This window comes from Centrocercus urophasianus, unplaced genomic scaffold (genome assembly GCF_019232065.1).
Source record: "Centrocercus urophasianus isolate 14NV4802_14NV808 unplaced genomic scaffold, USGS_Curo_1.0 seq_21, whole genome shotgun sequence".
In the NCBI taxonomy this organism is placed as follows: Eukaryota; Metazoa; Chordata; class Aves; order Galliformes; family Phasianidae; genus Centrocercus; species Centrocercus urophasianus.
In genome coordinates, this window is record NW_024884767.1 from 5,266,263 (window position 1) to 5,287,655 (window position 21,393).

The 21,393-nt window shown below is 40.4% G+C and overlaps 2 protein-coding genes and 1 long non-coding RNA gene across 10 annotated transcripts in view; 1 reads left to right on the forward strand and 2 right to left on the reverse strand.

Moving 5' to 3' along the window:
- Positions 1 to 38: 38 nt before the first annotated feature.
- MBLAC2 (metallo-beta-lactamase domain containing 2) lies at positions 39 to 6,707 on the reverse strand. Its single transcript, XM_042823086.1, has 2 exons — positions 6,244 to 6,707; positions 39 to 1,929 (listed from the first exon to the last, which is right to left on the reverse strand). Exons 1-2 carry the CDS (start codon positions 6,686 to 6,688, stop codon positions 1,541 to 1,543), a joined length of 834 nt encoding a protein of 277 aa, XP_042679020.1. The 5' UTR covers positions 6,689 to 6,707; the 3' UTR covers positions 39 to 1,540.
- Positions 6,708 to 6,757: 50 nt separating this feature from the next.
- The window catches only part of POLR3G (RNA polymerase III subunit G), an 18,571-nt gene continuing 3,935 nt past the window's right edge, over positions 6,758 to 21,393 (forward strand). The window contains exons 1-6 of one of the 8 annotated variants that reach the window (XM_042822837.1): positions 11,384 to 11,468; positions 13,248 to 13,400; positions 13,948 to 14,149; positions 17,230 to 17,380; positions 18,204 to 18,266; positions 19,037 to 19,087. In XM_042822837.1, coding sequence (XP_042678771.1) covers positions 14,144 to 14,149; positions 17,230 to 17,380; positions 18,204 to 18,266; positions 19,037 to 19,087 — 271 coding nt within the window. In that variant the 5' untranslated portion in view covers positions 11,384 to 11,468; positions 13,248 to 13,400; positions 13,948 to 14,143. Of the gene's footprint in view, positions 6,805 to 8,579; positions 9,032 to 11,339; positions 11,469 to 13,247; positions 13,401 to 13,947; positions 14,150 to 17,229; positions 17,381 to 18,203; positions 18,267 to 19,036; positions 19,088 to 21,393 lie in introns of those variants that run through there. The other 7 variants (XM_042822831.1, XM_042822832.1, XM_042822830.1 and 4 more) reach the window with 7 other exon arrangements.
- On the reverse strand, positions 12,751 to 21,059 carry LOC122162495. The gene is made up of 3 exons (XR_006169570.1): positions 20,952 to 21,059; positions 18,378 to 18,448; positions 12,751 to 13,281 (listed from the first exon to the last, which is right to left on the reverse strand). It is a non-coding gene; the product is annotated as an uncharacterized LOC122162495 (long non-coding RNA).

A 21,393-nucleotide genomic window follows, 5' to 3' on the forward strand; every position in this document is an offset into this window, starting at 1 on the left:
CAAAATTAAGGCTACCTTTCTCTTGGGTATGATGAGAGGGGGAAAAAAAAAAAAAAAAAAAAAAAAAAAGGTGATCTTTCACATAAAGTGAAAGTCAAACAAATAAGGCTAAACTCCACTAGAATTTGGGATAAACACCTGCAATCTCTTGTAAGGAAATTACAAATCTATATACAAAAATAGCATAAGACAGTGTCCTTTTAAAGAAGTTGAATATATAGACTGCTAGAACAATTACACAAACTTTAAACATTTTAACAGCTTTTAAATAAGCAAGTTACAATGTCATTTAGCATTTCTCAGTGTTTTCAGCTTGTTTTGGAACAGACTCAAATTCAGTGCACTTTCCATAAAAACCAAATGCATCAAAATACTTCATAAGCAAACAGAAAACAGTCGAAGATACATTCATTGCGAGGAGGCAAGTGCACCAGCTGTTTAATCCAACACTGCAGTGGGGCAAGGCAATGTTACTGCCTCCATCCGTTCTTCCCACAGAGCATTAACAGCCAAGCTACAATCCACATACACAAGACTCTTAAACACAAATAAAGGTTTTAAGTTTGTCACAGTCTATTTGGATCTCTCATTTGTAAATAAAGTATAAATTAGTATTTATTTAATGAGATTGTCAGAAAAAAACATCACCACAGCAAGCAAGGTTTCAATCCATGTTGTACAGACTACAACGTTAAACACGTGCATTCATCAATTCATTACTTCAGTAGCTCACAATTTCCCTAATAAGGTAACTTGCACACCTCTAAGCAAAATAGTTCCCTTCCTGTGACAGTGCTTATCATACTCTTCCATGGGGTGCACATGTCCCCTGGATCACACTCAAAAGCATGAAAACCCTAATGATCTGGAAGCTGTTGTATCCACATCAAAAGGAGTTTGTGTCAGCTGACCTACCTATATCATCCAGCTTAAGAGTTTGGTCTATACCATTTCCATACACTAGTGGATGGTGCAGAAACTTTACAAAAATGCTGGAGGTGACTGCAGCAGGGGACAGCAAGCTCCAGGTGGTAACAGCTGCACCATGGCCCTTATTACTTTGCCCACAGCATCCTACCTATGCGTTGCTCTCATCTGCACCTGATGGTGCTGCTCTCAGCACAAATCAGGCCTTAACATGAGCTGTGTTAAGCCAAAGCCTGAGCAGAGATCAAGTGAACACCTACCATCTTAGTGCTACATCAACAAAGTTTCAGGCATGGATGTAAGAAGTCTCATTTTGGCATATATTTATCTGTCAGAAGCATATCAAAAATAAAACAATATATTTCAATCACAATACCTGTGCAAACTTGCCCTGAAAAAATAGAAGGAAAAATGGCAGCTCTGGCTAAGCTACTAGTTTATGATTTTTTTCCCCACAAAAACAGGAACAGAGCAAGCAAACATAAGGAGAATTTTTACAGCTCATCCACATCATTTTGCCAGCTCTTTCCTAAAGCATACTGCTTTGTCTTGTGTCATCATTTTCACAAGTCCTTTGATTTCTCTCTGGGAGACAGACAACATAAATGCATGCTCAGGAAGAAGTACCCCTGGAATTTGTAAGGTGAAGTGCTATGCTTGCAATGGATCTCATGGCACAAGTTGAGATTTTGTGACAAACTCCAGCTTTTGAGATATAGTTGGAAGCTAATCGATACAGCCTTTCTGCTCCAAATATGTTGAAGTGCCCAGGAAGTACCTTCTCTACAAGACCTCTGTCCACCAACTCCATGAGGCGCTGGCAGCTCACAATGTAGTCACTTATGTTGCTGTAGGGAAGCCAGTCAATCATGGATCCATCATACACGACATCTCCACTGAATAAAATCTTGTGTTCTCGGTCATGTAAGCAAATACTTCCTCGGGAATGGCCAGGCATGTGCATGACGGTGAGCTGCCGGTCTCCAAGGCTGATTACATCTCCTGCAAACATATACGCAACAGGGAAATGTATGCACTTAACATGCACATGAGCACCACAAAAGAAGTACAGCCTACCCATACGCTGAGTGTTTCATACATACCACACATGCACCAGGGTCTTTTTTTCTTGCTGTGTGCCAAAGAATTTGAAAAATACACTGGACAAAATAGCATTTTCCAGTGATTGTAACTAATAGCACAAGATTGACCTACCTGTATTAACTGAGCCTATTTTCATCCTATTATGCTAAACAATAGGGAATGTGATAGGGAAAATAAAATTGGAAACAAACAGAAATCATCTAAGCCACTCCTTTGAAAGTCTGTAAAATTTTTCAGTTTATTAAAATTTATCCCCAGTTCACCCAGAACTCCACTGCAGTCAGTGCAGAATGACAGAACATAAATTGCTGGAGGAGGAGCAAGCTTTGCCTCGAAATAGGGTGATTTTTTTTTTATCATCTTGAATAAGGCACATAAAAACAGAACATTCTTCACTTTAGCTCATTTGTTCCACCAACTTAAACATGAATTCCTTTTCACTGTATTAGCCCCTGATCTTGTACTTTCAGCAGAAAGTCAGTCCAAAAATGAAGAATAATTAACAAGACTGTTGTTAATTTTAAGTTATAATGCATGCTTAATTATAACAGTACAATTCACAGGTGGTAAATCTGTAAACTTTAGGGCTGTGCAGGGAAGGAATAAGAAACCTTATTGGAAGCGCATGTGTAATAACTACACAAAACCATTCTGAACAAGTTAATATCCAACACCACAAGCTTCATGAAATGAGAACCTGCAGGCACTGACAGATTCTAAGACAACAATGCTTAGAACTGCAGTAAGCATTTCAAGTTGCAAAGTCAACAAGAAAAAGCTACCAAACTCCTTCTAAGTTAGAAATCTTAAAGTTACACATATATCTTATGTGACAGGCAGGTATGCTTCAAGTTTTCTCAATACTAAGCCATTCTGAAAGGCATGACCTCACACGTGTTGGGACTTGAGTAGGAAGCACTGTATTTCCAGGTAATGTCAACCCCTGTGCCTGGGCTGGGAGCTACTTAGTGAGGACTACTTCAAGTGCTGAGGGCAGGGACGCTGCTCTTCATCCACTCGCCTCCATTTGCAAAGCACTTGAATACAGTCTGGAAGTCAGTGTAGAGAAAGCATTTCACTACGCTGTACCCATCAGTGAAACTGGTTCGCAGTACAAGCAAGCAGCTAGCTACTACAAAGAAAATTTTCAGGCAAGTTCTCTTTTAAAGGAAATGCCAAGAAGACTTGATAGTAGAAAGTACCAAGCTAGTCTTTTGGGAAGATCTGGTATCCTGGGCTCCATCAGAAGAGGGGTAGCCAGCAGGGACAGGAAGGTGACTGTCCCTCTCAACACTGCCCTTGTGAGGCCCCATCTGGAGTACTGCATCCAAGTCTGGGGCCGCCAGCACAAGATAAGCAGGAAGCTGTTGGAGTAGGTCCAGATAAGGGCCACAAAGATAATCAGAGAGCTGGAGCACCTCCCCTGCGAAGACAGGCTGAGGGAGCTGGGATCGTTCAGCCTGGAAGGCTGCAGAGTGACCTCACTGCAGCCTTCCAGTACCTAAAGGGAGCCTATGAATAGGAGGCAAGTCAACTCTTTGCAGGGGTAAATAATGACAGAACAAGGGGAAATGGTTGTAAGTTGAAGCAGGGAAGACTTAGGGTGGATATCAGGGAGAACTTCTTTACCAAGATTGTGGTGAGGTGCTGGAACAGGCTGCCCAGAGAGGTTGTGGATGCCCAGTCCCTGGAGGTGCTCAAAGCCAGGTTGGATGGGGCCCTGGGCAGCCTGGTCTAGTATTACGCATGGAGGTTGGTGGCCCTGCCTGTAGCAGGGGGACTGGAGCTTGATGATCTCTGAGGTCCCTTCCAATCCTAGCTGTTCTATGATTCTATGATCTGTATGATCCTTGATCCAGAAAATGACTGTAAGAATAAAACAATAGTGGAGATTAAGTTTTTAGAGCAAATTGGCCCAATGGGTTTTAAATTGCTCCAAGCCCCAAGAAAGACAGCACAAAGGAACAGAACATGAAATCCAAAACTAAAAGAAATGTGTGGAATATTATATATAATTCTATACATATATATCTACACAATATATTTTACTTGTAATACAGTACAATTCACTTGTAAAATTATGTATGTATAATTATTTACATTTAAATTATATATACTTACAAAATTATATATTTAAATATACGTATTATATACAAAGAACTGAAATAGATAAAGAAAAATGCCAGTCATAGAAGACACAAGTGACTATGAAAACAGTAAGTGATAAAGCAGACCAGAAGTAGATGCATTTTTAACTAGAACAGTCAAAGCAGCTGGTTGAAGGCTCTTGTAAGATTAGATAAAGAAAAAAACTAATGCCAGTAAATGTGGAACAAGCAACATAAAAGTAAGAGGTGTGGCTTTGGATTCTACCAGAATATGACTTCTGTATTTTGTGCAGTACTAGATATACTCACAGCAGTTGCTCATGCACTGCCATGACATGACACTTCCACACAGTTTGGCTCAATAAATGCTGTGCTAGAAACTTTTCTGTTACTCTGAGACTGAGTGTGTGTGCTCTCTTACATTCAATGTATTTGTTTCTGTAATAATTCCTTCCTATTGAAGAAAAGAATAAACAGCTTAACCTTCTGTTGACTCACTGAGATAAATGGATCACCAGGTCTTCCTTGAAGCCTTCGGTTCTCCCTTTCCCTGTGTCTGAGCTGAATGATGGCCCAGTACAGCCAGGAGGAGACCTTGGTCATCTGCAAAAGGCTGATTTAACTTGTCTGCTGTACGCACATTCTTTAGCTCCTGCTCCACCAAGTTCTACAGCTGCTTGCTAAAATAAGCTTGTTACCTACAAAATCTATCTCAAAAAGAGGTGTGGTTTTATATATACATACACAAACACATCTGTACACACACATACATGCATATGTTATATGTGTATGTATCTGTAAAACATCTTTTATATAAATAATACATTCTTCTTATACTTTACAACAAGACCATGTGCAGCATGCTGCACTTGGGTCAGGGCAATCCCAGGTATTTATACAAACTGGGAGAGCAGCCCTGCAGAGAAGGACTTGGGGGTCCAGGTGGATGAGAAGCTGGATATGAACCAGCAGTGTGTGCTTGCAGCCTGGAAGGCCAACTACGTTCTGGATGGCATTAGAAAAAGGAGTGGCCAGAAGGGAGAGTGAGGTGGTTGTCCCCCTCTACTCAGCTCTTGTGAGGCCTTATCTGGAGTTCTGCAACCAGGCCTGGGGTCCTGAGTACAGGATGGACATGGAGTGGGTCCAGAGGAGGGCCACTAAGATGATCAGAGGGCTGGAGTACCTCTCCTATGAAGAGAGGTTGAAAAAACTGGGCTTATTTAGCTTGGAGAAGGCTCTGCAGAGACCTTATTGTGACCGTTCAATACTTGAAGGGCGTGTATAAACAGGAGGGGGAATGGTTGCTTATGAGAGTGGATAGCGACAGCACAAGGAGGAATGGCTTTAAACTGAGACGGGGAGGTTTAGGTTAGATATTAGGAGGAAGTTTTTCACCCAGAGGGTGGTGATGCACTGAACAGGTTGCCCAAGGAGGCTGTGGATGCCCCATCCCTGGAGGCATTCAATACCAGGCTGGATGTGGCTCTGGGCAGCCTGATCTGGTGGTTAGCAACTCTGCACAAAGCAGGGCGTCAAAACTCAATGATCACTGTGGTCCTTTTCCACCAAGGCCATTCTATGATTCTATGATTCTGTTAAACAAACCCATATGCTTTCCAATACACAGTTAAATAAACTGCTTTGTTCTTTATACAGTTATGCCTCAGCAGTTTACAAATAGCAAGTTAGCAGATGCCAGAACTGACTGAGGTGTGACACTGATTAGTCAGTATTAAGATGCTAGATCCTTGCTCCTAGTAATACCACTGACTGTTATTCTAGGAAAAATGCCCTCTTCCAACAGGCACACAAACTGGGAGACCAGCAGGTATTTCTACAAGTTTCTGTCAACCCCAAATCCAAACCCCATGTCTAAGAGCAGTGTCCAAACGACCCTTGGTCTCCCATACAGGGGTCGTGCCCACCGCGCTCCTGTGCAGTCCCTTCCCCTCATCTCCTCCCTTCTCCCTGCTCCTGTCCTGACGCAGCTCCGTGCCGCCCGCTCGGGCCCCATCGCTGCCCACCACCGTCCCGGGAAGAAGGGCACAAACCACAACAGCCGCAGCCCACGGGTGCCCGCAGCCCGCCGCCGCGCGGCTCTTACCCTCCTGCAAGAGGCGGCTGGGCCGCACAGGCGGGACGCAGAAATGCCGCGCTCTCCAACCGGGCCGCGGCGGCCGCGCCACCTCCCGGTCCGACAGCCAGGTGACGGCCTCGTAGTTGTCGCCACGGAGCAGCGCGGCCGCCTCGGCGCTGTGCACCGCCACCTCCTCAAAGTGCTGCAACCCGCCCGAGTGGTCGAAGTGGACGTGGGTGGCCACGGCCAGCAGAGGCCGGGGGCCGGCCCCGTCCGGCGGTGCCAGCAGTCCCGCGGCACGCAGGTAGTCGGGCAGGCTGCGCAGCCCCAGCCCCGCGTCGATCACCAGGTCGCGCTGCGAGCCCCGCACCAGCCAGATGTTGGCCCGGTTGCCCGACTCGTAGAAGCGCTCCTGGATCCAGAAGATGCCGCCGCCCAAGGGCTTGTGCGCGAACCATTCCAGCGCAGACATCGTATCCGCCGCCGAGCCCGTCCGCGCGGCGAGACCGGGCGGGGCCTGGGGCGCCGGGGGGAGGGCAGAGCCGGGCCCGGCCCACTGCGGCAGCCGCGGGCGGAGCGAAGCTGCGGGTGAGTCGCGGGAGCGGAGGGGCGGCAGCTGGCGAAGGGAAGGAGAGGGGCCGTGGGACGGCACGGGGGCAATGAGGGCAATGGGGGCAATGGGGAAGGAAGAAGCTCGGACAGGGCGTTGTCATCTTGGCAGTGTTGTCATCGCGGTCGGTATTTCACTTCCCTGACGCGTTCAGGGAATGCAGCTGGCATGAGCAATCCCCGCATTTAACTGTCCATGCGTTATTTGCTCTGCCATTATTTCCAGCTCCCGCTGGTTGCTACCGTCTCAGAGAAATGAACGCAGCAAAAGTTGTGCTCAGAGTTGTGTGCTAATGGGAACTGGTTCAGGTGTTTGGCTGCCACACAGGCCTGCGGCTTTGGCCTCTTCTGGCCTCAGAGGGTTTGCCTAGCTGCATGAGGGGCAGCTCCTGCAGCACATACAACTTCACACGTTTCAGCTGTGCTTTTGCTTACCCCTGAAACTCATCCTTTTTTCTTTTTTGTAGAGTAAAAGCAACAGAATCTATCTGTAAATAAGGAACTTCATGCAGCCAAACATCCTTCATACTCTTAATTTCTCATGGCAACTCTGTCCTTCATAGTTTGTTTTTAGACTCACAGAATCATAAAATATCTCAAGTTGGAAGGAAACAAAGGGATCGTAGAAACATCAAGGCTGGAAGGGACTACCAAGACCATCTAGTCCAACCCCAACCCACTACCACCATGCTCAATAACCGTGTCCTTCAGTGCTGCATCCGCATACTTCTTGAATGGTGACTCCAGGACCTCCCGAGGCAGACTGTTCCAATACCTCACCGCTCTTTCTGAGAATATTTTTTTTCTCCCTAATATCCACCCTCAACCTCCCCTTAAATTGGCAGCTTAAAGCCATTCCATCTCATCCTGTTGCAGTTACCTGGCAGAAGAGGCTGACCCCCATCCCAACACCTATCTGGTCATTGTAGAGAGCAGTAAGGTCTCCCTTGAGCCTCCTCCAGGCTTCTCCAGTCCCTTCTAACACTCCTCATAAAGCTTGTGCTCCAGACCCTTCACCAGCTTCATTGTCCTAACTGATGATCCTTTGCTGGATCATCAAGTCCAGCTCCTAGTTCCATACAGGACCACCCAAAATTCCAACTAGATTGAATGTGTGAGCGAACTATAAAGTTAATTGTCAAAGTCACTGTTTCCTTTATGATTTCTCCTCTCATCTCTTGCTTTCACTTTATGATATCAGCAGACTTTCCTTAGACTTCTATGCTCAAAAGAAGATGAGAGTTAGTAAAACTGCCACATTGAAAGAGGATTCATTTTAAAGCTTGTTGCTTCTCATCAGATTAATTCATTATTTCAAGAAAATATTATAATTAATTTTAAAGCCAAATTTAAATATATATAGGTATCTAATGCAAAGTATGTACCAATTCCCGCACATCTGGAAATTTCCACCAAACCCTTTTCTGTTTTCTTCCTTTTTTTTTCTGTCCTCTTTTTTCACACCTTGGTATCTGCTTATGTTTGGGAATTATCTGTTATCTTTCTTCATTCTGCTAGGCTCACATTTTCTTTCTCTTGTTTTCAAAAGAATTTCACGTATTTTTCTGTCTTCAGTTAATTAAATACTCAGATTTTTCTTTCTTGTCTTTCTTAAAATGATTTATGTAGGACATTCTGATTTTTTTTAGATAATTTTCTGTGAAGCAGACTGACATAGAAACGTATATCATGATTTAGCTTCCTCCAAAGAGAGCATATTCCTATGGAAAATAATACGTAAGAAAAGACTGGGTTTTTACTGACATTTTATAAAAAGGCCATCCCTTCAATTTTGGGAATTCTGGAAGGATCTTAAGTAGACCTTTCTTTGCTCCTGATAGTAATTCTCCTTGTTGTCTTAGACAACTGTATGAAAAGCTATAAGTATTGTGCTAGTTCTTATTTCCTATTTGGACCTTTATCTTGTGTGGATTGCCTTAAGAATAGCTGGAATGTTACTGGTAGAGCAGGAAGTCTGGAACAGTCTTGCAGTTTGATAACCTGGTAATTACTGGTATGCACAAAGGATTTCTGGGCTGGGATTCCTCAGTCATACTTTATGTGGTCTTGAGTTGTGAGTCACTTTGCTCAAACTGGGCCTGTCTTGGACCTCATCTCTTGATATCATTCTCCACAAAAAAAATGTTTCTTGTACTTTTCTCTACCTGCCAGCTCATGGATCATACAGTGCTGAGATGGAGATTAGGTGAGATGTAGCTATAAATGCAGGCTCTTTATTTTTTTTTAATAGCCATACAGAAATTTATGGCTATTGTGCAGTAAATTACTGTAATTGCAGATTATTTTTTTTTCTTTTATAAGACCTACAATTCTGTGATTCTATGATTCTGTGATTCTGTGATATGCTTGGTTAATAGGACAAGAGGAAATGGCTTCACATTTCTTCAGAGGAGTTTTAGATTGGATAATAGGGAAATTTTCTTTACTGAAAGGGTTATGAAGCATTGGAATTGGCTCTCCAGCAAAGTAGTTGAGCTCCTATCCCTGGAGGTAATAAAAGACGTGTAGATGTGGTGCCTAGAGACATGGTTGGATGGTAGACTGGGTAATATGAAGCTTGATGATCTTAACATGGGTGCCCAAACTTTTGGCTTGTCTGGGATGTCTTCACTCTGAGATTTTATATGTGATCATGGGCTGCATATAAAATATATAATGTAGTTCATGTGTATAAGTAACAAAACTTTTTTTTTAATATATATATATATATTTATTAAAACATTAAAAGAGAAACAAAATCAAAAAACTAGTGGGATATTTGACCATGTTTTTGTGAAAATGGTGCATCAGTGGTTTGATGGCTCTTAGTGAAGTGATGGTTCACAGTTCATTGTGAATCTAAAAGTGTTCATCAGAGATTCTGGATGAAGTTTTCTCTTTTGGTGTTTCATCCTTGAAAAAAGTTGTTCAGAAATGTGTGTACTGTCAAAAAGTGTTGACATGGATAAAGTGTGGTCATGAAGTGAAGGGTATTTCTCTCTGCTAAGATAGGGCTTATACAAGTCTGATAAAGAGACATGTCTGATTGCAACTCTATACATTCCATTTGAAAATACAGGTAATATATTTATGGGTCACAAATATACAAAAAAACCTGGTGATTCTTTCAGCAATCTTGAAACCTGTTCCCAAATTCCATTATCAAAATGGAAGCCACAGCTACATATTTTTCACTGTTTGCGGGACTGCATTTAGCCAGTGTATCAAAACGCATACAATTGTTTGCCACAGCACTTGAGCCAGCACTGTGCTGCACTTGCCCCTGTCCCAGTTTCAGCCCAGACAGTGCTGACTGCACAGCACTGTGTGGTTGCTGTGAGCAATGGATGTGCTCCCAGGGCTGGTTTGGCTGCTCCATGGATCAGAGCCACTGGATACAGAATCACAGAATAGCAGGGATTGGAAAGGGCCGTGAAAGATCATCTAATCCAGTATCTCTGCTGGTGGCGTAGATCAGGTCTCCAGCACGAGAGCTGATAGCTATTATTGGTCTTGTGCAAAGACAGCACTCTGGATTCCACTTCACCTAGCACGTCAGGCACCTAAAGCAGAATTCATGGAGGCATGGCAGGGCAGAGGCCTGGTCATCGTGAGTGATGAGGCTGCTGGGGCAACTCTGATGCTGCAGCCCTGACCAGTCTACAGTGCAGTGCACTGGTAAAAGTACAGGGCGAGTTGTTCCACCATGCCAGATCTGCACCTGAAAGATGTGACACTCTGAAAGAGAGGGAGCAGACATAGTTATTTGCTGGCCCAACCAAGGGTGAAAGAAACACCACATTACTTCAGCAGGGAGCCTTCCTAGCCCCACCACTCAGCCATCTCCTGCTTCCTGATGGTACAGGGTCAGACTGTGACTATGGCCCTGGCATGTCCTTGAGCTCTAAGTGCCCTCCCTGCACCACCTCCCCAGGTTGCAAGGGATAGAACCTGAGGAAAAGGCCTCAAGTTACACTGGAGAGGTTTAGACTGGATATCAGGAAGAATTTCTTCATGAAGTGGTTGGTAAAGCATTGGAAGGTGCTTCCCGGGAGTAGAGTCACCACCATCCCTGGAGGTGTTCAAAAGGCATAAGGAAATGGTGCTTAGGGACATTGTTTCTTGTTAACCTTGGTAGTGTTAGTTACTTGGAGATGATCATTCTGAAGATCTGTTCCAACCAAAATGATTCTGTGATTCTACCTTGATTGAACTCAAGTCACTACATACACTAAGCTTTATATGAAGAAAGTATTAATGCATATGTTATTAGTTAATTTCTGTCTTGCAAAAGTACCTAGTAGAAATGAGGGGAATAATTTTATTTAAAGCATTAATTAAATTTATAGTACCTAAGATGGGCATTAAAAACATTTGAAATTTGTGTGGCCTTTGAGAGTGCTTTTAAAATTACTTAAATGCTTGCTAAACGTTGGGTTTTATTCATAATTTTATATGCAATGTATTTCGTATACGTAAAAAATTAGACCTGTTAAAATTTTTAATATTTTCAGTAACTTCAAATGGCTGGGTCAGGTAGAGGAAGAGGACGTGCTTCATTTACATTCAACATTGAAGCCATTGGCTTCTCTAAAGGTGCAGTTCTACCTGATGTTGTGTGTAAGCCTCCACCGCTATTTCCTGTAAGTACTGAAGCTTTCTTTGGTGCTCTTGGTGTTCAGGTAAAGTGCATTCTCTTCCATTTATGTATTGGAATGAAGTGTAAGAACAACTCTAAGAACTTTAGGTCAGTTTTTAAATACTTAAAGTGAATGATCAGTTGTTGCTGGTTTTATCATTATTGTTATCTCTTCCTGCCCATTTGCTAGCAATTGTATCCCTCAGTAACCTAGATAGCTTGTGACATGCTCGTTCATTAGTGACCTCACTGTAATTTGGTTTTCTGGATGCTGCAGTAATAGAAACACTGGATTTTTGAACTTGCCTGAAATGAAGTTATACTAGTGTTTCAAGTTATGACTGTATCTGATTTAGAATTTTTCTGTTGATTCAAACACAGAGGGATTTTGGATGATTATCTTGTGCTTCAGTAGCCAGAATGTGAAAAATAATTTGAAAACAACAGAAAGATGTTTTATGTAATTAAGGGTATTGAGATTGGGCATTCTGAGTGTGTTTGGAACGTATCAGAAAATTAAAGGGCAAGAAAAAGAAAGTTATTTTCTTACCAAGCTGAGTTTTGCTACGTAGTCAAACTTGGACAATTTTGAGGCTGAAAAGTTTTTCAGTTTTCAGTTTTATATGAGAACTTCCCCTTTGTATGAGGATTGTATGAAATTTTTCTCAACACATTATGGTATGAAACTAGCAAGTTTGGCATGAAATTGGCGCTATTCTGATATTTACCTGAATAGTTATTTCACACATGGTTTTGATTTACTGAAGCAGATGTTATGTTAATGTCTTAGTCCACCATTTCCCTTATAATTTAAATGGCATGACTTCATTGATTTTAAGTCATCTAAATTGTTCCTAGTGTCATTATTATCTGCTTGATAGCACTAGGATACTGAATTATGTGTGAGTACAGGTTCTGCAGTTACAATCAGTGATGGAGTTGCTTTAGAATTATTAATCCCATATGCGGTGTATAAACCCTTTCTAACATACACTGGGGAAGCTGAAGATGCTTTTTTTCCATTGAAAAATTGAAGTAACTCAGTATAACTAGAACTAGCAAAAATAGCATGAATTACATTTAAAAATTGGGCAGTGACCAAAAGTGTGATCTTACAGCTGTTCACTGACTTACACTGAAATTATTTTAAGTAGTGAATTGTTGATCGTGTTTACATATTTCTTTTGATTTTTTTTTTTAATTGATTTCCTGTAAATGCAATTAGAAAACCAGTTCAGGTACATACCAGTTAAGGTACATCAGCATACCATCAGCATCATGAGAGATTTAAAAAGCAAAAAAAAGCTGAAATTAGTAAGTTCCAGCTGTGGAATCTGCGATAATGTTTTGTGGTTTTCAACCAACCACTCAGATATTAATTGTGCACCACCTGTCAGATGAGAGAAATATTATGTAGTTACAACATAACTGATTCCATCACTACCTTAGTTTGGCATATATTTTAGAAATTTTTTATTACATGTCTTTTCAGTTTCAGGATTTATAGTTCAAACAAACAAAAACGGCCAGAAGAATTTAACAGTTCACTTACCTGAAGAAAAATTGTGATGTGGCAGGCCTGTGTGCTATCTGATTGTGATATGGTATTAATCAAACTGTGTTATTTGGGGTAATCATACATAATGTACGAAGGGTTGTCTGAAAGTAATGCCTTCTGTTTTATGATGTTGGCCCACACGTCAGAGGCAGATGTTGGTTGGTATGATAGTAGGGGTTGAACCTTCCCACCCATATTCTGTTGCATTATATTGCTGTGCAACAGATGGCAGCAGAGGGGCAGTCTGACAGAACGGCGTCTGAAATGGAAGAGCAGATAAAGAAAAGGGTTATCACCGAATTCCTCCATGAGCAATAAGTGACACCCACTGACACTCATCGACGCTTGCTGAGCACCTATGGAGACCCAACAGTGGATGTGAGCACAGTGAGGTGTTGGGGGGTGCATTCCAGCAGTTGCTGCAGTGACAGTGGGTCGCCTCTGCTGGTGCAGGTTTTTACGAGCACAGTTTGCAGGCTCTTATTCATCGCTGGTGAAAATTCATAGTTAATGGAGCTGACTGTTGAAAGATAGTTTTGTTGCTGAGATTTGATCCATCTTTGTATCTGTTGTAGTTTCCCTGGAAATAAGTAGGAGGCATTTCTTCCAGAGCATCTATTCAGTTAAAATTATGTTTTAGAAGCATTTAGGGCTGTTTGACTAAAGCAGTGGTTTCTGGTTAAGTTAGGTTGGAATGAAAAATTGATGTTGTTCTTTAAGAATCCTTTAAGCTTAACATGATTATGAATCACGGTTTCACAAATCTACTATTTTCTCCCTGATTGCCTGATGAATTTTTGTAGAAAGATACAAAAAGTTACGAAGTGTAAATTTAAACAGTTATGTATTTTAGAATGCAGTAAAGTATACTTGCAATGTAATATGCAAAGTTGCATTCTTCCATGATTATGTGTGTTTATTGTAGTTTTTTTTTTAGTGTTCCTGCATATGTGATGGATATCAAAGACATTGCAAATAATAAAAATAATTTGTACAGAGTACAGAAAATAAGCCAGTGCCTCTGAAAACAGGAGACGATGAAGATTACATGTTGGCCTTAAAACAAGATTTTAGAGGAGCTATGAAAAAAATGCCATATTTTTTGGCAGTAGAAGAAGATCATGAAGGTTTGTTTGTGTGCTTTTTATTTCTATTTTTGTTTCTGTCTTCAGTATTTATTCCGTGAGGGATAATGTAGTGAAAGGCATGTGTTGAAAATATATTTAGTATTGATAAGGGAGAATGAGAAAGAGCCGGAGTAATATGATAGGAGTGCTCTCATTTGCATTTACTAAAGTTGCAGGTCACCCATACAAGTGCTGTACCTTGAAAGCAACTGCTGTGTTAAAAAAGCAAGGTATTCTGTTTGATATAAAGTAAGAAACATTAAGACCAACTATTTGTGGTTCTTTCAATTGTATGATAATCAATACAAACTACATAGGTATTTCTACCTGTTCATGCATCATTACACTTTTAAAATCCAAGCGTCCTGGTCAGAAAACAGAGCAGGGATAGAAGGCCACAGTCTGTTTACTTTGCAGTTGCAGTATTCTAAACCTAGCAGCCACTGGAGCTAATCACTGGGGGGAGTGCTTTTTTTCACTTGTGACTTTTGCTTCTCTCTGTTATCCTTCTAAGTGCTGATTCTCAGTGCTATAAACACCACACGCTAATACAGGAAAAGAAAAAATATAGCATGTTAGGAAATTTGTGTCAAATTCAAGGCCCAGTCTGTGCTGTCTCTATCAAGGTTTATGGTTTAAGAATCTGGAATAGCCAAACATTAGATAATCTTTCCACTGCTATAATGTGGTGATTTCAAATAATGAGAACTCACATAAACTCTAAAACATGAGGTTTAATATCCATCCTGAAACCATCAAAGTATTTTCTAACTCTGAGTATTCATGGTAGAGATATGATACAGCTACATAATCTTATCCCCTCTTGAATGTGGGCAAATTCTGGAGGTTCTTGAGACTGTGTGCAATTCTTTTTTTATTAGCTTTGAGTACCGTACTCTGATTAATACACCTTTTTGACTTATTGACTGTACTGACTTGTTGTTGCACTGAAGTACTACTTAAAAAGAAGAAACAGACTGCAGTATGACAATACAGCTTCCAGTGCTCCCTGACCACCTTAATTTATTTTTAATTTGAACACATATGTTTAGCCACGTGTCTATGGTGTTTCAGTACCCTTTCAGACATCTTCTGGTGACCCTGAATTCCTGCAGAGAGCATAAAATAGTTTCAAAGCTCAGAGTTCTCACAGCAGTCAGAGATGCTGACTATGCAGACAAGTAAACTCTTAGTTTTGGAACAAGAACAACAGGAGATCTGATCTTCATTTCTAAATCCTTTTATGATTGTAGAAGAAATAAAATTACTCTTTTTTAACTCAAATATCTTTCATCTCTCATGTAAACAAATTTCAATCTTTCCAGATCCTTATCTCACCAGAGGCTTTCTGTGCTCTTGATCTTTGTCAAGCTTGAAGTTTGCTATTTCCATCTGAGACACAAAAAAGGAAACTGCTGAGCCTGAAAGCATGTCTGAGTAGTTTCCAAGGAACCAGCCACCTTGAGAATGTTACCTCTGTTTTCCAACTTTGCCTCATGTGGTAGTTCTATCTCTTAACCATTGTTTTTGTGTCCTTTTTTCTGAGTGTTAGTGCTGACTATGCTCTTTAATAGAACTGCTAGATTTGACTGTTTTTGTACAAAAATTGGCAATTGCAGGTAAGCAAGAAAAGAGCCTCTTCAGTTCTTCTCAGTGTCTCCCTGAGGAAAAGTTGGTATCTTGCCATAACTCTCTACAAAACCTTTAGCTGCAGAAAAATACCTCTGTTTCAGTGGTTCAGTATGGTTACATCAGTGGTTGTCTGCAGCTTAAATAGCTTGCTCTCATCTAATTATTCTTAACTGATCTTTTCAGTAATGTGGTTTACAACCCTTTTCTTCCTTGTGTTTCATCTAAACATCTGGTAGGATTACAGGAGAGGCAAAGTGGGGACTGTTGGCAGAAATTTCTTAGATTGGCTTTGCTGCAAGAGCAAATGAATTTTTTTAGACTGCCAGCACAACATCTGTGAGCCAAATGGTCATTTGAAGAGTGAGAAGGGAAACATTTTAATTAGGTAGGACCAGCTATGTGTCTTTCATTATTCATGTAGTGAAGGAAAGTCATATCTAATAGTACCTGGCAATTTTGATGCATTAGTATACCATATGTAGATTTTCATCATTCATTTCAAACTTATTTCGAGCAAGTGGTAGGTGTATTCTCCATGGTCTCCATTTTCTTTACTTCCTAAGCTATGAATCATTCATATTTTTCCTGCAAGTATATCTGCTGTGACTGGGTGATTGTCACCTTGGCAGTGGTTTGGAATTAATTCATCAACTGTGAGCAGCAAGTCAGGCAGGCACATTTTTTTTACTGATGGCATCAGCAATTAATTCTTACTAAAGATCACTGAGCTGAAGTCAAAACTACTAGTTTATTTCCCCATGTTGCTGACAGTTTCAAACAGCATCTATGAAGGCCATTTATATTAGGTGCCCCTCCAGACACTGTCATTTTAGATACAAGCTTTTTCTTGCTCAGTTTTAAGTAGGTCTTCTGCTGCCCTCACCACTGCTAAGTTTAAAATTTGAATTTAATTTCTGATATCATCTTTTTCCACACTTTTCTCCAGTGAGTATGTTAGAAGTCTTCTACTGCATAGATCACAGTCTGTTTTTTACCTTTTGTACAATACCCACAAAAATAATCCCTGTTTGAGTAATGAGATATTACTACAACTAGAATATACAGCTTTGTGTGTGGATATTGCAATTGGGCATGGTGATTGATAAGAAAAAATAAAACTGGTTGAAATTAGTTTTCTCATTAAAGATTGTGCAAGTATGAATCCATATACGTACACTGTATAACTACTATGTTATTCATACTGCATTTCTTAATTTATTTCTTGTGCCCAAACTGAGGAAAAATGGACAAAAACATATTGTTAGAATTGCAAAAGTATTTGAAGCCCTGGGACTTGGTGATGATCAGTCATTCGGAGATGACTTCTGAGGCCTTCTAAGACCTTCTAATTCTGGATGTTTCTAGGCCTTCTGAGTCCTAGGAATTTTGGATGCCTGTTAGGATTAGAACGGTGACAATGTCACTAATTTTCTTTTTTTCAATCACAGAATGACAGAAGGGTTGAGGCTGGCATAGGTCCGTCTGTCCCTACCGCTGCTCCAGCAGGAGCATCCAGGGAAGATTACCCAGGTCCATGTCCAGGAGGCTTCTGGTCTTGTTTAGCCTGGAGAAGTGAAGGCTTCAGGGAGACTAGTGAAGGTGTGTAGCAGTGGCACAGATTGCCCAAAGAAGCTGTGGATGGCCTGTTTTTGACGGTGTTCAGTGGCAGATTGGATGAGGCTCTGAGCTAGCAACCTGCGCTAGTGGGAAATGGATGTTGGAACTGGATGGTCTTTAAATTTACTTCAAGTTGAAACTGTGTTATGATTCTGCAGTTCCCTTGGGTTCTATTTCTGAGAGATTACTGCTCTGTTATGAGGAAGCTGTAGACCAGCTCCCCCTGGATGGCAGCTCAACTTCCTGGTCCATCTGCCACTTCCACCACATTTGTGTCATCAGCACACTGCTGAGGATGTGCTCTGCCATCATCCAGATCATTAACGAAGACGTTAGACAGGACTTGGACCCAGTGTTGGCCCCTGGACTTCCAGCTAGGCTTCATACCACAAATTACCACTCTGTGGTGCAGCTGTTCAGCCAATTATCAGTATGCCTCCCTGCCTGCCCTTCCAGCCCATACATCAACAACGGGATGGAGGGAATGACATTGATGGAAAGGGCATACCTTCAAAATGGGGAGCAATATTCTTCCTGGTTTTTGTTATTTATTTATTTATTGGTTTTGGTTTTGAGACCTAGGGTTATAAAATCCAGGTTTTTCAAGTACTTACCATATGATTAGTTCTAGGAATTACCATGAAAACTGTTATGAAACTGTTTTTAAGTGTTGTATAACAGTGCAAGAAACTGCTTCATGTGGGGTGAAGAGGATACGCTTGTATGTTTAATTACAGGAAAATACCAAAAACACTGTGAGTTGCCTTTCTAATGGATTAAAAAATCTTTGTGTCTTTCCCTACAGCAATTGAAAGGTACAGTAAAAAGTACATGGATGATGAAAAGGAGCATGCAGCATGGACTCCAGGTAATACCTGAGAATACCAAAGGCTGTTTTGGTATTTGCCTGGGTAATCTGTTCTTCTGAAATGTTTGATTCCAAATTTTTAAAGTAATAAAATAGTACATGCATCCTTACCAAAGCATGTAGTCTTTGTTGAGAGTTAGGCCCTTTTGGTGTTCTCAGATCAAAGGGAAGTATTGTTTTGTCTAGAAAAGAACAAATAAATGTGATTTTATTTTTTTCTCATTCAAAACAGCTAATTCTCAGCAAAAAACGCAAGCTTGATCTCTACAGCTTTCCCTCTTTGTTATTTCCCATGCAAATACCAGTTTTGAACTGGGAGAAAATTTAAAAGTTATGTACTAAAAAACTCCACCAACATGGTTTTTCAGTCACTGTTAGATTGATTTTATGACATTAAACTTTCACAAATATATCTGAATAGGTCAGTGTTGCAGACTTGATGATACTGTGTAATTTAGAGGGCATCTGGGACACTGGAAGGACTGAACTTTGTCTGACTGGGGTAGATGCCAGCTTTCATTAAGTGGGTAAAATGCTGATCCTCTTTATACTTCATCCTGAAGTACAGGTAAAAGTCAGCAAAATCGTTGGGATTCAGCAAAATCTTTGGGTGCTAAAACAATTAGACTTATAAATCCTATATGACCTTATATGACAGTTAGAGTCATGTGATGAAATCAAGCACAACAGAGGCAGTCTTGCTAAGTGAGATGAGGAGGATTACTGCTGTAAATCATTGTTTATAAGTATTAAAGCTACTTTCTGTACAGATTGGAGAAGACTTCCAAGAGAGATGAAGCCAAGGAAAAAGATGAAGAAAGGTAGATAATGTATTTTTAAATATTTTAAAAGATTTCAACAAAGGCATGCTAAAGCTGGTTACATGGACCTAATGAATAGGGATTTTGGTAGATTATTTTCTAAATAATTGAGTAGATTGCCTGGCTTTTAATAATTTGCTAGCTGCTGATATGTAATAGTGGAAGATTAAAAATGCAAAAATCTTTTTGTTTTGCAGTCCATCTTCTATTTAAAGAATAGCAAGCTGTTCAAATTTTCTTCAAATTTTTGATTTCTCAATTAAATTGTATATTATTTTGTTGACTTGTATTTTTTTAGGTCATTTATATGTAATTCAATGTAGTTTATTTTCTATTTCTCTGGTTTTACTTTTTTTGTTTATTTTCTTCTGCAGAATTGTGAACCAGATCCTTCAACAGCAGTTGGAGCTGGTATTGGTTGCTCTTTAAGGAAAAGAAATCTTTTTATTGTACAGCATCAGACGTGTATTCATTTTTAAGAGTGTTTTTGTTTTCCAGTATGCATGACTATTATTTTCAGTTCTCAGTAGAAGTCTGTTGCTTTGTTGATGTGAAACAACACTTGGCCTCCTGTATCTAGCTGTCTGTTACATACAGTTGTTTACTTTCTTGCTCTCGTTGTCCAAGTCCTTCATATGTCATTTTTCAGTTCAAGGATAAAATAGAAAAAGGAATGGGAATGTGCAGTAGTCATGGAGACTGGCTCAGCTGGAAGCTTTTGTCTTTTAAGAGTGTCATTGAGAAGCATGGGAATAAAGGTAGACAGCAAGATTCAATTTCAATTAACTACTTATTTGCAAAATCCCTCAAGAAGAAATGAGTGCATATCCATTTTCTTTTTTAAAAAAGAAGAAATTGCACTGGCTTTTGTAAGCCTGCAGACAATAATAAAACTCCCCAAGATTCTGTGCAATCATAAATGCTAATCCAGTATCCCTTTGATATACTAACATTCTGATTATCACAAAGAATCATTGGTCAGTACATTCTTTATTTCCACCATCTTCTGTGCATGTTTCTCAATTTGCTCTTAAAAGTACATTTTCTTACATAATTGTAACAGCAAAGATCAGCTGCCCACCTTGATTTGATTGGGTAAAAAACCTGTTTCTCTAAAAGCAAAAATCGTGAGGTTTCAGGTTTTTTGAGAGGAATCTTGGTGACATGGAGATCGTACAGAAGTCATGTTACTTTTTGTTTTGATGACACCCATGTTGGGTGACACTTCATAATCGAGTGGAACAAAGGTGAGGGAGTGAAGTGAATGTTATCTGCACTGATACACAGACAGGTTTCCTACAATTCTATCGTCAAAGATCACAGGAGTGGTTTTGGGGTCATTACACTATATGTGCAGGGCTGCCTTCATTTTTGACCCCCTTTATGACTTCCCTGAGTATTTCAACTTAACACCTGGCCACATCATTTACTGACATAACTTCAGGTAGGGTTTCTTATCTCCCACACTTAGGCTGGGCTGTGGACCACTATATCTGAAATATCAGCAATACCTCCAAAAAAAAATAGCCCAAACCAAAATTTTTAAAAAAACACAAGCAGTAAGCTGACTGGCTTCAGCTCCTGTATGCACGTGTATACAGCAGTCAGATTTACTCATGTAAGACAAAGCACTGTAAGAACTGCAATTTAAAAGAAAATAGATTGTATTGCCTTGCTGTTCTGCTTAAAGTTCTACATTCAAACGGTGAGCCTGTGTCTGTAATATTACAGTTAGCTCCAGAGATTTCAACCATTTAGTGGAGTCTTTTGCATATCTTTTTTTCACTTCCAAGCTGTTTATAGACATTATCTCTAAAAGTTTGCAGGTGTTTGTGCAGAGGTGATCATTTTGAATCACACTTACCTAAAGGCCTCCTTGTTCTGGATGTATTTGCTTTGACAAATGTGTTCATACATTATTACAGAGCAGCTTGACTTCCCTCCGCTATGTGTGGTGCTTTTGTCATTTAAACTCTTCCTGGGCAAAATACTGAAGTGAACAGAGTGTTACGATTAATGCTTTTGAGAAAATTATTAGGAATTATTATCATAGCAGCTGCTAGTGCTCCGTTTCCTTAGACATTGGACCAAATAAAATACATCCCACATTGGACTACTGTCTGCGCTGGAAAAACTATCTCCTCCTTCCATCAGCACATACAGTTTTCTTTCTACATGACTAGGTTTAGTATACTGTGGTGTAAAAAAAAAAAAAAAAAAAAAAAAAAAAGGGGTTGTTAAATTATTGGCTGGTCAATTAGATTTAGTGTAAGAATAAGCTGTTTAAATAAAACGTTGTGGAAATT

What these genes read in the sequence shown, in the direction of transcription:
- MBLAC2 (XM_042823086.1), bottom strand. Translation starts at nt 6,688, where the DNA reads ATGTCTGCGCTGGAATGGTTCGCGCACAAGCCCTTGGGCGGCGGCATC. An exon ending in CAGCCGCCTCTTGCAGGAGG is followed by an intron (nt 1,930 to 6,243) that starts GTAAGAGCCGCG and finishes ATATGTTTGCAG; the next exon opens with GAGATGTAATCAGCCTTGGA.